The 18,083-nt window shown below is 43.5% G+C and overlaps 2 protein-coding genes across 8 annotated transcripts in view; both read right to left on the bottom strand.

Moving 5' to 3' along the window:
- Positions 1-6,749, bottom strand: part of SEC16A (SEC16 homolog A, endoplasmic reticulum export factor) — a 40,522-nt gene extending 33,773 nt beyond the window's left edge. For all 7 annotated transcript variants that reach the window (XM_048822685.2, XM_048822688.2, XM_048822686.2 and 4 more), the window contains exon 1: positions 6,593-6,749. The gene's annotated coding sequence lies outside the window, so the exon portion shown is untranslated. The remainder of the gene's footprint in view (positions 1-6,592) is intronic.
- An 8,096-nt stretch (positions 6,750-14,845) lies between these two features.
- The window catches only part of NOTCH1 (notch receptor 1), an 84,182-nt gene continuing 80,944 nt past the window's right edge, over positions 14,846-18,083 (bottom strand). The window contains exon 34 of the mRNA XM_048823072.2: positions 14,846-18,073. Coding sequence (XP_048679029.1) covers positions 16,643-18,073 — 1,431 coding nt within the window. The 3' untranslated portion in view covers positions 14,846-16,642. The remainder of the gene's footprint in view (positions 18,074-18,083) is intronic.

The raw sequence follows: 18,083 nt of genomic DNA, 5'->3' as shown, positions 1-18,083 counted from the left end.
CCTGTACAGTTCGTCAAAATATATATGCTCTCTGGTTAATTTTAACAGGACTGTTCTGGAAGTTTTCCATCTCAACTCAAACTCACTGATATCAGTTGTAAGAATTCAGTGGGTTGCACAATACCAGTTTTCGTAAGTTAGTTAAGACCTTGTATTTTTCCATTTATAATACTGTATCACTTAAAAAAATTAAAATAAAACAAGCCATGGCGATTTATATGAGATATGGGGCATTATTACCAGTCCTGTACTATACAGTGTGACCTTTCTTTAATAGAAATAGGCTATTAATGTAGTTCACATCATGGAGAGAAAAGCATTCACAGTAGTTGTGTCATCTATTGGATACATTTTTGTTTATCCTTCATAATAAAAGGCAACCAAGAGTTGTGCAGCGTTTTAGCAATATGACTCCCAAAGTCAATGGCAATAACCTATTTAAAACCACCTTTAAATTTCCGGTTAAGCAACTAGTGTCTTTTGATAGCAAGAGTTGTACGTTAAGAAACTACAACAGAACAAAGTTTGTGAATGGGTCAGGAGCTAAGCAGCTAGAGAAGGGGTTAAATGCAAAAACCTCTCTCTGGGGTTTCAGCTTAATCAAAATATAATCTTGGCAAAAAGTCTCTGGCTGCATTCATTCTGTAAAGCTTTAAAATCAGTAAACTTCAAAAACACAAAGCATGTAAGCCAATGAGCAGGAGAGCCCTTATATATTTCCCGAAGGCAACTTCCCCTGGCTTCTAATCAATACAATCTCTCATTACTATTTATTATTTGTATTACTGTAGCTCGTAGGTCATGGTAATGCAGCCCCTCTTTATGTGGGATCATTGAGGAGGGGGTCTGCTATCGGGGTCCCCCTCCATGGGGACCAAAGGGCCAATGCACCCCATTACAATGTTCTAGTTATTGCTTCATATCCAATGTAAATCTTTTGTTAGGATGGGGAGGAGGAGCAGAATTGAGTTAATGCTAGGCTTTTGAATAGAAATATTGAACTTAGATTTGTTAGTTTCAGGCATAACTTCAATTTTTCTTTAAAATTCTTTTTTAAAACAGTTGCATGCTTAATCCATGTCAGGGAACATTAGTTGCAATTCAAAGAGTTTTCAAAATATTGTAATCGTTTCTCTCTGCCTTGATATCTGCGAGAAGGTTTTCCAACAGGGCACAACTACTGCCAACCAGGATGTTACCAGGAAACCCTGCCTAGTCAGCGGCTCCTGATTCTACACACTTAGAAAATGAATATGCTTCTAAGAATCTGTTTTGGACATCCCCTTATATTTATTTTTCCACAGTTAAGTTTTCAGGTTTTTACACTAAAATTATTAAAATTTGTGTTTTCATTGTACTAGCTGTTCTCATGCAATGCATGGGAAAGTGGAAACCAGAAATGTAAGACAATAGTTCAAGTGGAAACCATAATTTCTTGTGAACAAAATGTTTATTTCCCGTTTACAAATTTTTTAGTTTACCCAAAAACTTGTTTTTGAAAATGTAGTTGGGTAGAGAAATCAGTTGTTTTAGAATGTAGGTGTTGACTTTCACATTTCTGAGAGGGACTTTGTTCCTAACAATATTTTATGAAACACACACAAAACACTAATATCTTCAGCGTTCTTGTAATAACAGATAATTAGTAAATTCAAAATTAGCGAAGAGTCCAACTTTCATTAATTACTTGTTCTCTTTTTTGTGGATCTCAGAAATAAATAAAGAACTCTAATCATAAACTTATTTTAGAGGCCCAAGCCAGGAGGATGCATCCTTTTCTGGATCAAAGTTAATAAACAGATCATACACAGCAAGTAGAAAAGGTGTGTAAGAGATTAAAAACACAAACTGCAGGTTATTAAAATGATGAAAGCAAGTAGTTTTAATCCACAATATCAATTTGGAAAAAAAATCTTTTTTCCAAAACGTAAAATTAACAGAAGGTTTTTTTGTTTTTAATAAGTGAGAACAATGATGGCTACATAATAATCTCAAAACTAATCCAACTAGAGTGTTCACATCTAGGGTGGCAAATCTTGCATCTCAAAAAGTTTTACTAGTTGATAAGGCACAGTGGCCTACTAAATATTAGTCACCGAGTGACTACAGAAAATCTACAATTGCATAAAAAGGGCAGCCCCAGAAAAGGTTACCGAAAACAAAGTTTTACCAGTTATACCAAAGCGTAGCTATCCAGGTATAGCTACACTGATAACCCAATGTAGACACTTACTCCAGTGTAAGAGTGGCTTTTTTGATGTAGCTTAAACCTCTTCCCCAAGTAACATAAAGTAAAGCAAAAAAGCCACTCTTGGGCCTCCTCTGCACTTGAAAGTTTTGCTAATATAGCTATGACAGTTAGGAGTAGGAGGCAAAAAAAAAAATCCCACTTCCGATAGACATAGCTATGCCGGCAAAAGCCCTAGCGTATATGTAGTTTATAACAACAAACTCCTTTTCTCAATATAACTTATTTTCTTCAGGGAACTTGTGTAAATTATACTGGCCAAAACATTCGTCTGCGTGTACAAACTGCGTCTCCATTAGGAGAGTTTGCCAGAGGGTTCGAACAGGGAGTTATACCGTTACAACTATATCAGCTTAAATTCACTCCTTTAGTTATACTAAAAAAGCTTTCCCATGTAGACAACACCTAAACAAAGGAAAATGAACTGTTTTTAAAAAAAAAAAGTCATTAGAACACCCCAAAAAGATATAGCTAAAATCTGAAAAATTAGGCTTAAGCTTTAAGAGTTAAAGTAATATCTAAAAGATGTATGAATACATTTCAGAACAGTCAAACTGAGGGGCCAACATAGTCAGTGAGATTGCTCAAAGTAATATTTGTTAGCATGTTTACAGAATCGATCGCTCAGTGTGAAAAATAATTCCACTGAAAGCTCATGTGACTGTCTTTCCAGAGGCCAACTAATAAAAACTCAGATCGCAATGCAATTTCAAGAACCAGACTGTAGGTTTTTTTTCGTGTTGCCTCCTAGCAACATGCATTATGAAGAGATATGTTTGGTGTTCTTAATTAATTTAATAATGTCCTGAGGGTTATTACATCACCACCACCACCACATGTAACTTTCAGTATGAGCCACAAAAGATAAAATGTTTATGTCTGCATTTTATCTAGTGTCTGACTAGATATTGGACTTAATTCTATATCAAATTCTGCATTAACTAATGTTATTACATAGCCCAAGTCAGTTTACTCAAAAAAATACAGCATAAGGAGTGTTTCAGACATGCATTATTCACACACAGTTCTCTACTTAAGCATGCAGAATAGCTCATAGAAGATTTTTTTTCCATCTCACAAATTTCTTGCAGTTCACATTAAAATATTTATATTCATATGAGCTTTCATTTTTATAACTTATTGTGTGTCAAGAGTGGCATCTTAGTAGAAAACTGAATTTTTGCAATGGATCATGATTTGTACCCAAACAAGAAACCAATGAAATTCATTGAATAGCATCTGCAACACTTAGTGAAGTTTGAATGCAACAGGTGTACTTGAGGTGATCATTTACCCAAAAGTCAGCCTAGCTAAATAAAGCTTATAACAAATGATCAAAACTAAAATGGTGTCAGTTTTTACAGGTTTCTTAATTCTTTGAAAAGGATCTTAATGGACCAAATGATACACCCTGGTAGAATCTGGAAAAATTCTCTTTGTTTATGTTAGGATTTTCTGTGGAGCTTAAATGGCAACTACTAAAAGTGAAATATGACAAATGTTATCATGAAGCAGTGAACAATGAATGAAGACCTATTACTTTCTCCACAGAGCTTTTCAGCGTTGTGTACCTCCTTCGTGTACCGTAACCCATGCACAATGACACAACAATACACACAAACCAAAGTAGTTAAATTAGTTATCTAGTACACGAGTTTGTCAACATCACTGCAGGAATACGTAAACAGCACAAATACAGTTAGATAAATCTGTAATCAGTATTCTAATTGAAGATCTTGGGTCATAAATATTTTATGCATAATTTATTCAATGAGCAAAACAGCCTCAATTAAGCAATTTTAACTATCAAAACAAGATCTACAGGCAACTGTAGTTTTGGCTGAGATGAAAGGAATCCAAAATTTTCTCAACATCTCTGCTATGCTTTGGACACAAGCAAAGTAAGAGATAAAAGCTTGTGAACTGAATTGAAACACTAAAAGCTTTGTTATCCGGCATGCTGGGGGAATGGGGGGTGCTGGTTAGTCAAAAATTGTGGTTAACTAAGAGTTATACTTACCAACGAAGGGAGGGAGTTTGGGTGAGGGAGGTGGCTCAGGGCTGGGGCACAGGCTCTGGAAGGGAGTTTAGGTGCGGGAGGGGGCTCAGGGCAGGAGGTTGGGGCACAGGAGGCGTTTCGGGGTGCCGGATCCAGGTGGCACTCACCTCGGGTGGCTCCCCACAAGCAGCAACATGTTCCTGCTGCTCCTATGCAGAGGAGCGGAAAGGCAGCTCTTCACACTGCCTCTGCCCACAGGTGCCACCTCCGCAGCTCCCATTGGCCATGGTTCCCGGCCAATGGGAGCTGCAGAGCTAGCATTCAGGAAAGGGGTAGTGCACGGAGTCCCCATGGCTGTTCCTCTGCCTAGGAGCAGCAGAGACATGTCACCGCTTCTGGGAAGCCCTGCAGGTAGCCTGGCAACTCTACTGAAGATTTGTATTGGGAGATATCAGAAATGCCTGTTTCTCGAGCTTTCGGGTTGGTAAATTGCCGGATAACGCAGATTTCACTGTGTTATCACAGAAGACCCTGCAAAAGGACACCAGTGGCTACAGTGTTAAATTAATCCTATGCTGCAAGACAGTTTTTCTCCAACACTAGAAGCAGAGTAACTGAACACTTTTTAAAAATTCAACGGTATGATTTATTAGTCTCCCACACCTTTTATACGTTACTGGTCATCTTAGGCCGCAATCCTGCAGTTGGATTTGTATGGGCAAACCCCTGTGTTCATACGGATCCAATTACAGGATCAGGGCCACAAACCATAAGCTGTCCAGAACAGGCACTTCATCTTCCTGCATGCATGGATGACATCTAACATACTGTGGAACACTATCATACTGCAACAATAATGCTAAACACTTCCTACCAGCTTCCCCATAAATGCAAATATTGCTCTGATGCTCCTGGAATCAAGAACATAGAGCTGAACATGCATCCCTCAGACAACAGCAACATAAACCTTTCCATTACTTTGGAAAGGAAATTACTAGTTAATTAGGTCAGTGGTTCCCAACTTTTTTCAGGCAATACTCAGCCATCATCAGCAGGTTCTCAAAGTCTCTCCTGTTCAATTATGCACATGGCTAAGAAGCTACAACCGTTTGAAAAAGGGAGACACTGGTTTTGAAGAGAGCATTTTAAATGTCTTGTTGAAAAGAAACAAAAACATTTACACTCAGGGACATACTTTCAAAATAGCCTTAATACCCTACATCTACCCACAAGACAGACCTGCAATCATACACACTCTAACCTACTGTGGAGCTTGGGTTTCCCAAACACAATCAAATAGGTAGAGGGGCAGAAACTTCAACTGCCATCTTTGCAAATTCATCTTACAGTATAAACCCATACATTGCAACATCTGAGCACCACCATGTCGCAATATCATGAAGTGTCACATCAGGGACCCCAATCCAATTTCAGGATTTCCCAGAAATCCCTTTTCTACAGCTGCTTCTGTTGCTTACATGCCACAAAGGCACCCTGAGAAAAATCAGAATTGTCCAGGGTGGGAACAGTAGGTACCATGTTCTGGGGACCAATATGAATACATACGAGAAGTTGGGGGTAATCGTAGACAGCCAGTCCCTGAAGTACCCAGTGCTGGACCTTCCACCCCTACTGTCTATACATCATACTTGTACGTCTCCCATTACTCAATAAGTGCCTTGCAACCTTTAATTTATTTAACCTCACAACATCCCTATTTGATAGGGGAGTCATAAGATCTGCATTTTACAGATACAGAACTGAGGCAGAGCGTCGAAGTCTCCCAAATCCTAAGGTAGCATCCTAGCCACTGGGCCATCCTTTCTCTCAATGTGAAGAGCTGCCCACGCATTTGAACCCCACAACCCAGCAAGTCTTGAGCCACATTCCTCAGGCTATGCCCCCCCCCCCCCAAACGACGTAACCAAATGACCTCCAGACTTCTCCCATAACAGCATCCACATCTCCTCATGCCCCAGGCTTCCCACCAGCCAGGCTGCACCCTACTGACATCCAGCTTTCTCACTTTGTGGCTCCAAATCTCCCAGGCCAAAGCTGCTTCCCTTCTCAAATGCCCCCGAAACCAGTCCCCGGCCCAGGCTCTACTCCACCCCATCACTCCCTGTCACCCTCCGCCCCGAAGTCCCCCTCTCCCCGGCCAGCTGCAACCCCAAACTCCCACCCACCCACCCCCAAAGCGTCCTACTCCCTGTCGCCCCAAAGCTTCCACCTTCCCAACCCCTCCCCGCTCCCTGTCACCCCCCAGGCTTCCCCAACCAGTGGCAGCCCGAGCCCGCCCCAGCCCCAGCCCACCCCCCAGGTGGCCCCCGGCGCGCTCCCCTCACCCGGCGGAACCCGGCTCGGCCCCCAGGGGGTGCACGCAGCAGGCGAAGCCCCTTCAGCAGCAGACGCCTCCCCCCCTCACAGAAGCCGCAACCCCAACAATCGCCACCATCTTGGAACATCCGGCTCCAATGGCCCCGGCCGCCGACGTGTCACGCTCCGCACGCGATGACGCAGCGCGTACGCTTCGAGGCCACACACATTTTGTTTCTTTCCCCACCCCGTTGAGTTGCTTAAAGGGTTCGTCGGGTGGCGGCGGCGGGTGTAAACTCAGCTGCGTCGGCGGACAGAAAATGTAACCATCCCTTTAAGGGTTCGGCGCTCACCGGCGGGTGTCCTCCGAAGGCCGCCAGGGTTATGCGCATGCGCATTGAGGGTGGGTGGGCACGCTAACAAATACAGCTTCTGGAGACGTGAGGATACAGGTTCGAACCCCACCTAGGGAGGTTGGAGAAGCCTTGACGGGCCTGAGCAGGATTCACCTGCTCAGCCTGTTATTCTGGGCTGGGCCTGTCCATCTCGTCAGACCTGCCCAACCAGACCGTATCTCCCTTTGGACACTATGACCCCCCCCATGTTGCCAAGCCGCATCTGAGCCTGGCCTGCCCACCTGTGTTGGACAGGCAATGCCTTATTAAACACAGGAAAGCAGGTGCCCACCTCCCCCAGTGGCCCCTGCACTGCACAGCCTTAGGGGCCCTCCCCTCTTGCCTGTGCCCTCCAGTGCATGTGGTGGTGAAAGCTTGTGTCCCGGGGATGGCCTGGGAGCGCTGTCAGCCCCTGCGCTGACAGCCCAGGTGCCGGCGATGCCTGGAGGAGGTGTCAGATAATTAGACATCTCTGACTAAACTGTAAGGATCTGTGTGACGAGAACCCCACTCCGCAGAGCCAGGGCTGGCTGATCTTCCCACAGTGTCACCAGGCACAGCCGGGGAACGCCAGGGAGAGCAGGCGCTGCAGGAAGCACTGCCCAGGAGAGGCAGCGTGACAATGCCCTGCGGCCCTCTGCCTGTCCAAATGCACTATTTAACCCTGGAGGCCGCCTAGAAAGTTGTCTGGGCAACCACATAGACTTCTGGCCTGTTGTGATTCCAAACCGCACCGAAGTCTCCTGATCGCTGTTCTCCAACCCCAGCCCCACTCGGACCTTGACCCTGCCTCTTGATTCCAGCCTAGCACTACCTATGATCTCCAACCCCAGCCGGACTCCAACCCTGACTTTGCCTATTGAACCTGGCTCCAGCGATTCCTCTCACTCCTGCTCGCTGATGACCCTCCTTGACTTGTGGATCCCAGCCCAGGTGTGACTGCAAGGCCAGACTGCAAACTCCAAATGGAGAATGAAGAATCTCGTCTCTCTGCCATATGAAGTTTCCACTACCTTCCTTTCCATCCCTTTCGTTTTTCTTGAAATGTGAGCGTCTGAGTGGAAGGGCTCTGCCCCCGCAGATTCACCCGGAAAGCTCCATTTAGAAAAGGCAACTAGAATAATCAGGTGGTTTCCTGCCAGGAGCTTGCTCAGTGTTCTCAATAACCACAGAGCAATAAACTCCTCTTACTTTGCATACATTCTCTGAATTCAAAGCACCATAGAATCACATCACAATGAACAATAAACACAATGCATGGGAGTCATTGGCCAGCAATCTTCCTGCCTGTTTCACCGTCTTCACACAGCCTCGAGAAGCACGCCATACCACAAACTATTCTGAGAAGTAAGGAAATTCAGGTTTAGCAATCATAAGGCCTAGTCATCTGTGCCAGTTCCTATATTATTATTAATTATTACTGCATTAAGGTAGCATCTAGGAGTCCCAGTCATTCACCCCACTACACTAGGTTCTGGACAAACACAGAACAAAAAGACAGTCTGCCCCAAAGAGCTTATGGGGTGGCTTTGGCTGTTGTGGGGTTGTAGCATTGCAGATACGTGAAATAAGGCAATAAGCTGTTAGTTTCGTAAATTATGGAGAGATGTGCAAGAGCCAAAATCCTGGATCTGAACTTTGATTTCAACTTTAAGAGCGGGCAGGTGTCCATATCACAAAACCCAATGTCACAACAGGTAAGCTCATGGACAGTTTCAGAAGGAAAGTCAAGGGCTGAATGGACCATATAGACTGTTTTGAGGCCAGGTCTGTACTATAAACTTACATTGGTATAACTACCGTCGCTCAGGGGTGTGAAAAATCCACACCCCGAGTGACGTGGTTCTACTGACCTAACCCCCAGTGCCAACAGCGCTATGTTGATGGGCAGGCCTCTCCTGGAAGTGGATTAACTACACCAATAGGAGAGGCTCTCCTTTAGTGTAGAAGCGTCTTCACTGAAGCACTGCACACAGCCGTACCAGTGTTTTAAGTATAGACCTGCCTTTACTGAAGAGATGAACTTGCAAAGAAGAACCGCTAGGGTGAGGCAGAGCACTGCCTGTGGAATGTTGGACCTAGGGTGACCAGATGTCCCGATTTTATAGGGACAGTCCCAATTTTTGGGTCTTTTCCTTATATAGGCTCCTATTACTCCCCCCTCCCCCGCCGTCCTGATTTTTCACATTTGCTTTCTGGTCACCCTAGTTGGACCTGTAAAATTAGCATCCAACTAAAAGGGAAATGTGGGTCTACCAACCTTTTCCATTTCCTTCATTATACAGCACGCCCTTCCAACAAGGCGGATGCTGGAAAACTTGTTTTCAGCTTTCAGAGTAGCAGCCGTGTTAGTCTGTATCCGCAAAAAGAACAGGAGTACTTGTGGCATCTTAGAGACTAACAAATTTATTAGCGCATAAGCTCTGTAGCCCACGAAAGCTTATGCGCTAATAAATTTGTTAGTCTCTAAGGTGCCACAAGTCCTCCTATTCTTTTTGTTTTCAACTGAGTCAGGTGCCTACTTTAAGGAGCATAGAAAGGGGGAAAGTGACTCTGATTTTTTGATTTTCCAGAGTCATTCTGCACCAATATTCTAAAGTGTGTGGAGCAATACTAGTTAGAAGTTTACTCAAAAGAGTCAACTGCATCCGTAGAACACTGTCTGGTTTCTCAAGGCAAAGATTTTGGAAGTTCTGTAGTAAGTATGCCTAGAAAGATTCACTGAGTTACCAAAAGGTTATAGAATGGATCACTGAAGTGCAATGGGGCTTTAATAGCACTGGGTTATTAGAAATTAAGCCGATCAAAAATTATTTTGTCTGAGCGGCAGTTGAATACACCAAGATGCTTGTTATGTTACTGCTTTCAGAAGCTACAAATTAAGGCCCTCATCCTGCAATCATTTACGCACATGCTTAATTTAACAGGAATGCTTAAAGTTAAGCATGTGCATATTTGTAGGATTGTGGTTTAAGATTCCATGGATTGTAATTTTACAGATGAAGTAGATACAGGGCCCTGTCTATGCTGCAATTTGAAACCATAGTTCCCCATTTTTAACAAACTGTGAGAGCACTGCTCCAGAAAAGCACGAGTTTTGTTTTTCTAAAGAAGCTGCTAACACTCTACCATGAACTGGGCCAGAGTTTTTACTGCATGTAAGTCTGTGCTCTAGCTCTGTTGTGAGGATGTGTTTCTCCTGGAGAAAGGTGCCACAAGTACTCCTTTTCTTTTTGCTTTTAAAGAGGAAGTCATTCTTCAAAAGTAAGAATGATGGGTCTTATTTACAACAGTTTGTGTACAGGTGTTTCCACTGTGCCTGCATTGTCATATTCTGTATTGAACAAAAAGCCTCTGAGACAAAAGTACAAAAAATACAAGTGACCTAAACAAACATCTTAATCAAGGGTCATTGTCAGTTCAAGGGCCATTTCCTGCCCACTTGATCATTAAAGCAAGGTAATATCCTCAAACCCAGTCCGAGCAGGGCAGGCAGCACTTTGATGATGGTGTGGGAACCAGACGCAGTGCTGTGATTTTTAAAAGTGCCTTTCATCTCTCTTTTGTGAGGACATTCTTATGAACCAGCTTGTCAAATGCCATTTACCTACACAGTCGTGAAGTGAACATAAAGGCTATGTTCTGGTGCTTCCCCCAGGGGTATTTTGTGAGGACATCTGAGTTTGATTAGCCTAGTTGGGCCTACATGGGTCTTTCATTATTGATGCTATTTACTGAATTCAAACACTATCAGGTTAGAGTGGGAGCTTATCTTTGCTCTTTCTGCTCTTAAGTGACTGATTGCACTATAATATCACACTGATGAGATTTCATTCTGTAGCCTTTACAGTCTACATGCAGCAATGCTGAAGTGCAGCCAGATCTGGGGTCAGGGTACCAAATAAGAAATAAGTGCTAGCCAAGTAACGGCAAAGGATCCTTTCCTTGCACACTGGACAAAATGCAGATGTGTGGAAGGTAAGAATAGAACATTTGCAAACCTGCTTTTCATTCTGTTCTGTGCAGTTACCATTACTCTCTTCAGGGTGCAATGCAGTTATATGTATCTTTCATTATTAAGTGCCGGCAGTACGCTCAGCCCTGTACAACAGGCAAAAACGAAGACAGTCCCTGCCTCAAAGAGCTGACTGTTGAAAAATCTTTTACCTTTCAGTCTGAGTTCAACAGGGAGGCAATTGCTCTGGGGAGAGCTTATGCTTCAACTATCGGCATCCTATTAGTCCAGCCAACTCAGACATGCTAAGCTTTCTGTTAGCCTTCATCATTCAAAACACACTGAGTTCCTGGTGCAGTGCCACTGGGTTTACGCCTGGGATGAAATGCTCCCACTTTGATCCTTCTAAGGGGACAATCCCAACTGCTGGGGCACAAGTCAGAGATCAGGACCCAAGCACCTGTGCTGGAAACTTTCAGAGCAAGCACAGACAGCCTCCAGAAAGCCATGCAGAGCAGCAATTTCCAAATGCTCCATCTAATTGAGCAGGAATAATGAAAAAACAAACACACCCAAAAATACCACCAACACAACTAATCCTCCAGCATAAAAACAAGTAGCTCAGATGCACCGGTGTTTCATTAGCAACAAATGTGCTTGCGCTCGGAGCGGCTGAGTGGTATTCTGATCTAAACAGGTGCTTATAAATCCTTTGATCACTATGGTATAGTATAGAGGTTCTCCACCACTTTCCACCTGGACCCTTGAGGCCACCTGCAGGTTCTTGCCAGGACCCACCCAAATCCCATCATCCCTTTGCAGCCACAAAGGATGGGGGGGGGGGTCATGGCAAGAAAAGACAGGTGATTTGGGAGAGGGGGGTGTAAGGATGGGGGAATGTTGGTATTGGGGATGGTGAGCCCTGGGTGTAGGGTGGGTTCTGATGCTGGGGGCACCTAGGTGAAGGGTTGATGGTGGGAATATTTCTCTCCCCTCCTCTCCACAGCGCTCAGCAGTTGTTAGCAAACTTGTAGAGCTTGGTCCAGTGCCCAAGGACAGCACTTTCCTCAGCATGTCTGGGGAGGGGAGAAGAGGGAGTCGGGGAAGAACTGCTCTGGAACTTATTAAGCTATCAGAGGGCTGGACCAAGGGAGAGTGTGGAGGCAGTAGCAGAGGAGGTGAGATTTTCCTTCCCTCCCTGCCTGGGCTCCTATAGGGACTTGGGACCATGGGATTTCGATAATCATCTGCCCCTATAATAGGGTTGCCAATTTTGGTTGCATGTATTCCTGGAGGTTTCATCACATTACATTACCTTTAATAAAAGATTAATCTTTAATTCCTGGAGACGCCAGGACAATTCTGGAGGGTTAGCAACCCTATTGTATAACCAGTGGGGTTGTAATCCAGAGGGTAGCCCCTTGTAACTTTCACCAGTTCACATCTGACTGGTGGAATAAGATTCGAGGGGCATGGTAGACAATCAGCTGAACGTGAGCTCTCAGTCTGATGTTGTGGCCAAAAGAGCTAATGCGATCCTGGGATGCATAAACGTGAATCTTGAGTAGGAGCAGAGAGGTTATTTGACCTCTGTATCCGGCACTTGCACGCCCACTGCAGGAAGACAGTATCCAGGTCTGCTGCCCACCATTCAAGAAGGATGTTGATAAATTGGCCAGGGTTCAGAGAAGAGGCATGGAAATGATTAAAAGATTAGGCAACATGTCACAGGCACAGTCCAACGTGTCACTGGAAATAAGGTGTAAATTTTTAACAGTGAGAGTAATTAACTATTGGAACAATTTACCAAAAGTCATGGTGGATTCTCCATCACTGGCATTTTTTAAATCAAGATGGGATGTTTTTCTAAAAGATCTGCTGTAGGAATTATTTTGGGGAAGTTCTCTGGCCTATGTTGTACTTGAGGTCAGACCAGGGGACCACAATAGTCCTTTCTGGCTTGGGAATCTATGAAATGTTCAGGCTTGAAATTCCTTGACACTCTGGAAGCACAGGTTCAAATCATTGTGGAATCAGCTCAGCTTTCCTCCTTTATGAGGTAGTTAACAGCATGGGATTTGATTTATTTGGGAGTGGCTCTTTCAAATGAGACCTCAGAAACTGAGGGTATGTCTACACTTAACACATGACAGCTGCCCCACTGTAATGTTTCGGTGTAGGCTCTCGCTACAGCGACAGGGAGGGTTCTCCCGTCACTGTAGTTAATCCACCTCCCCAAGAAGCAGTAGCTAGGTTGAAGGAGGGATTCTTCTGTTGAGTGGCACATCTTCAGCGAGGTTAGGCCGACATAGTTCCATCTCTCCGGCTGGTGGATTTTTCACACCCCTGAGAGAAGTAGCTATGCCAATGTAAGTTTTGGGTGTAGACTAGCCCTTAGGAACTCTCTACTAATGATCCCATTGCCCTTTTCAGAAGTGGAGAGGTTTGTCCCCAGTGTTCTTAGCCAAAATATCACTGTCCACCATGTTTGCATAGCATGGTGTATACTGGTTAGTCGCCTCCCTCGATCCCAGAAGCAGCTGCGTTTCATTGGCGCTGGATGGCTTGTGAAGTGCTGTGGGATCCTTTGGATGGGAAAGGGCTATGGAAATGTAAGATGTTGTTTCACTTATTCTTGTAATTAATCACAAAGACTGGGCATGGTAGCCTGAACATTTTCTGCAATAAGTACTGTGGAGTCCTTATTGCTCCTAAGGGATGCATTACAGATTCCTCTGCTATTTCATCAGCATGGAGGAAGCATTGCATGGGCAGCTTCTTGCTAGACATACTGAAAATATTTGGAAGAGACCCAGACAGTACTTTATATATAGATGTATACAGACATATATAGATAGGTATACACACACCCACACACTCTTCCCAAGCATTTGTTTGGGCAACAGAGTAGAAATGTCAATGTTCCAAGAGTTAACATGCTTATCTGATTTAGTAGTAGTTTCCAGTCATTGTAATAAATTAGGTTTCTATTTACATTCAGGTACTTTGGGACTTCACAGTTGCATTAAGAACAATACAGAGCTCTTATTGAAAAAGAATTAAAATAACTGTCTTAAAGATCTAAACACAACATAATAGTCATGTTTGCTTTTTTGGTGAGGTTAGTTCACTGAACTTCATAGTGTTGGTTTCATTTTCAGTTCAAGGCTACGTTCTCACTTAACGAGGGATTTAGATTTCTTTTCAACTTCTTTACAATATCTACATTAGCAGCCCCATTTGTGGCCTTTTCCAGATGCACTCTGTTTTGGGTGTGAAGTGTAAAGCATTTTGCATTATTCAACACCATAGGGTTTGTTTTTTTCCAAAAGCCCATATATAACTAAAAGCAGCTACCCACCACTCACTCTTAGCTATCTCGTCTACCAAAAAGTTCTCCTAAAATCTAACCTTTGGGGTCAAGAGGGATTATTTTTCCAGTGGAAGAATTAAGAAAGCAGTTGAAGTTTCCATATAAGAAGCTGTTTAAAACATCTTCCCAGCTCTTCCCATTTTAGGCCCTGATCTAGTAGCGGGGTCCTCACAATAGCACAACTCAGGTAAGAGACCTCCTGTACAGATTTCACTGCAAGGTCAGGGCTTTACGCAGTAAAAAAGTTCCCTCCTACAGACCTTGCTCAGGCAAAACCTCCAAAAAAGCCAATGGGAGTTTTGCCCGAATAAAAGCCTCCAGTAACATTTCCTACTGGCCCAATCCAACTTCCACTGAAATCTTTATTGATTTCAACAAGAACTGGATTGGGCCTTAGTTACACAAACAATGTATTAAGAAGGCACCAGTGTTTCATTTGGAGATGCAGGATTTTCACGCAGCCCTCAGGTATTGATGAGGAGCAGATGTCAGGTCAGGCAGGCTGGGGAGTTTGTCCACAACAATTCTACTGACACATGGCAAAAACATCATGTTCAAGTTTTAGTAAAATCTAGACGCCCATGAGCATCATTTATTGCAAATCAGTTTACCAAAAAATACATCATTTTTGCAAACTACAACTTTGCAGGTAGATAACTTTATTACAGAAGATTTTTTCGTAAACTACATTCTAGTTTATAAAACAGAGGAAGACAACACCACTTGATGTTTAAATCACTCATATTAGGGATGTCACAATACCGATGCTCCATAAATGTTTACTAAGAGATGAGCACACAAGGGACTGCAGAAAGCCTTGTGCTTTTGAGAAATTTTAATCATATTTGGTTTCTAACTAAAAGGGATCAGGAATCTCTCCCTTTTCTTAGGTTTCCTTGATTGACTGCATTTTAGGTGAGTGAATGTCCTGTATGTAAGCATAGTGTTTGCTTTCCTTTCGCAGTCAATGAGTAAGCGATATTCTGACACCTCTAATAAGCATGATGTACTTAAGACTTGTTCATTTAGATTTTTGAAACAAAATCCACCTTTTAAAAAAAAACTTATTTACAAACATTAAATCTGCCATAGGCTTATACTATATTTTATATGGTTGTCTCCCCCCACCTCCACAAAAGAGTGCGCACCAATATAAACCCGATGCATCACTCCAGACTAGCAAGAATCAAATGTCACCATTTAAACACATGGGCTCAGCAGTCCAGTTTCTGTCTGTGTCTCCTAATTTCTGCCCTCCTGATAGAATAGGTCAGGGCTACAGCCGAACCTGACCTCTTAAGTTGCAAACCCAAAAGTTCAGCGTTTCAAAACCAGCTTGAATGTTATGGATTGATAGTAGACTGTGGTTGGGCCTTGTAATGCTCTGTTAACTTTCATTCAAGTTGGTTTCCAGTAATTGACAAATGCCTCCTTCAAAATAGGAGGGGCCACCCTTAAATGAAGGATGTGTCTAAAAGTCCAAGCATTTTTATTGTTTAAATTGTTATTCAGTCAATTGCAGAAAAACCCCGAGAAACCCTTCAGCAGTGACTCCATAGCTATGGGTTTTCAACAGATTTGGCAAATGTTCTGTTTCTTTAGGCAGCAACGTTATGTAGATTTTTTTTTTTTTTTTTAGCTTAGAACCTATCACAGGTCTGTAATCCTGATTTTTTTGATATAGACAGCATTTAAATATATATAAAAAAGAAAGAAATTCTTGTTCTATGTATTAAGATAAATGTACAACTATATAATACTGAAATTTTAAACAAAGATTCATGACTAGTACCATAAAATGTCCTCAGATAACACCCAAGAAAACATTTTAAAGTACATTTCAAAAATCGATTCATATTTATAATTTTTTCAAGGGGTGACATTTGTAGCTAATTCTCCCCCCTTCCCCTCCCATTTTTTCTGGGTTTGAAAGCAAAATAAAATAAAATAAAAAAATTAAAAAAAAATCAATAAATAAATGGCATTTCAGAATCACGAATCTTTGCTTATAACTTTACAAAAAGAACCCCCACCCCCTATCAAGTCAACATATTAAAAAACACCCCAAAAACAAAAAAAGAATTTTCTATAAAAGATCTAATAGTTTTTAATTCCTTGGCGCGCAACTGAAGTGTCTCATTTTGAGTTCTTAACAATAGAACATATAAATAAAAAGGCAGTGTTTTCATGTAAAATAAAAAGTACATAAATAAATACTAAAAAAAGATTAAACATTGTATTCTTATTTTGTATAAAAAACATATAAAAAGGGATCCTTCAGTCAAAACAGTGTCCTTAGAAGAAGTTTTTAAAAGATGATCCTAAGTCCCACTGTGTCAATGTCTCCGAAACACCTTTACTTGAAGGCTTCTGGGATGTGTCCTATCTGTGACTGCATACTCGTGGGAGGGCTGGAGATTCCCTCTGACCAATCAGATATGTTGGAATGAGGTGACGAGCTGGACCATTGATCCGGTGACTCCGGAGAAGGTGTTAAGAAAGGGTGGTCTGGCACCTGAAGCTGGTGATTGGGTGTATTGTCCAAGGGGGAGGAGTAACTGTGTTGAGAGGGTGGAGTTAAAAACTGGGTGGTGGTCATGGGTTGCGTGAGGGAGGATGGTAGAGACGTTGATAGGATCTGGGTCTCTTGAGGCAAAATAGTGTGCACTGTCATGGTAGTGCTGCTCACCTGCTGCATGTCTGACTGGTTTAGCTCGTTACCGAGGAAATTTTGGCTAATGTGGGCGTTGGTGTTTGAGCTGGTATTGTGATGCTGCTGCAGATTTTGCTGTTGCAGCTGCTGCTGTAAATTCTGCTGCTGTTGGATCTGTTGCAACTGCTGGGCCTGCATCAGATGTGGCTGGGAGGCCAGCCTTGTATTCGGCATGGGCTGGTAGCTCATCATCTGAGACAGGGTAGTGGTGGGCATGCCGTTGTGCAGGGAGGTCATCATGCCATGCTGAAGGGCTTGGGTTTGCTGGTGAGCCCCAGGCTGGATGTTGTTTCTCATTGGATTATATTGGTTCTGGACCATCCCATTCTGCAGCCTTGTTAGCCAGTCGCACTGCCCGGTCAGGCTGGCCGCTCCGCCCACGGTGAAATTCATCGGTGCACTGCTCATGACTGCGCTGGGGCTGGATACGGGAAGGTGAGAGAGACGCGGGGGCACTGAATCGAAGGCCATCCTGCTGGAGCTGCCCATTGCCATATCCTGCTTTCCCGCCATGTTAAGATGGTTGATACTCATGTGGGCATCAGGCATGCCTGGCAGGTGATTCAGAGGCATGGAAGGGGACTGCTGAAATGGAGAGGTCATCAATGGAGGAGAAGCAACATCCGACAGGTACCCATGGGGTGACTCCAGGGAATCGACTGGTGACAGCACGCTAGAGCTATCTAGAAGGCACCCTTTCCCATCCTGCGATTTTTTCCTCCTGGCTTTGATGTCTTTGGAATCTTTGCTATTGCAGCTCAGGCCCTTGGTACTTGGCTTCCTAGCTTTCTTCCCCTGGACGTTGGGTTTCAGGTTGCCGATGTAACTGCTGGGAGAGCAGAGTGGAGGAGACAGGGTGGGCGCCCCCAGCGGGCCATTATGCAGTGGAGGGCTCCGTACCAGGTTATACTCGTCCAGCAGCCGCACAATGTCGTGGTGCATGCGTTCCTGCGCAATGTCCCGCGGGAGCCGGTCCATGTGATCTGTTATGTCACGGTTCGCAAAGTGATCCAGGAGGACTTTGGCAGTTTCGTAGCTCCCTTCTCTGGCTGCAAGAAACAACGGCGTCTCCTCCTAGAAACAC

The sequence above is a fragment of the Caretta caretta genome, chromosome 16 (genome assembly GCF_965140235.1).
Source record: "Caretta caretta isolate rCarCar2 chromosome 16, rCarCar1.hap1, whole genome shotgun sequence".
Taxonomy (NCBI): domain Eukaryota; kingdom Metazoa; phylum Chordata; order Testudines; family Cheloniidae; genus Caretta; species Caretta caretta.
Note: the sequence above shows the minus strand (reverse complement) of the source record. Positions and strands in the feature narration are given on the sequence as shown.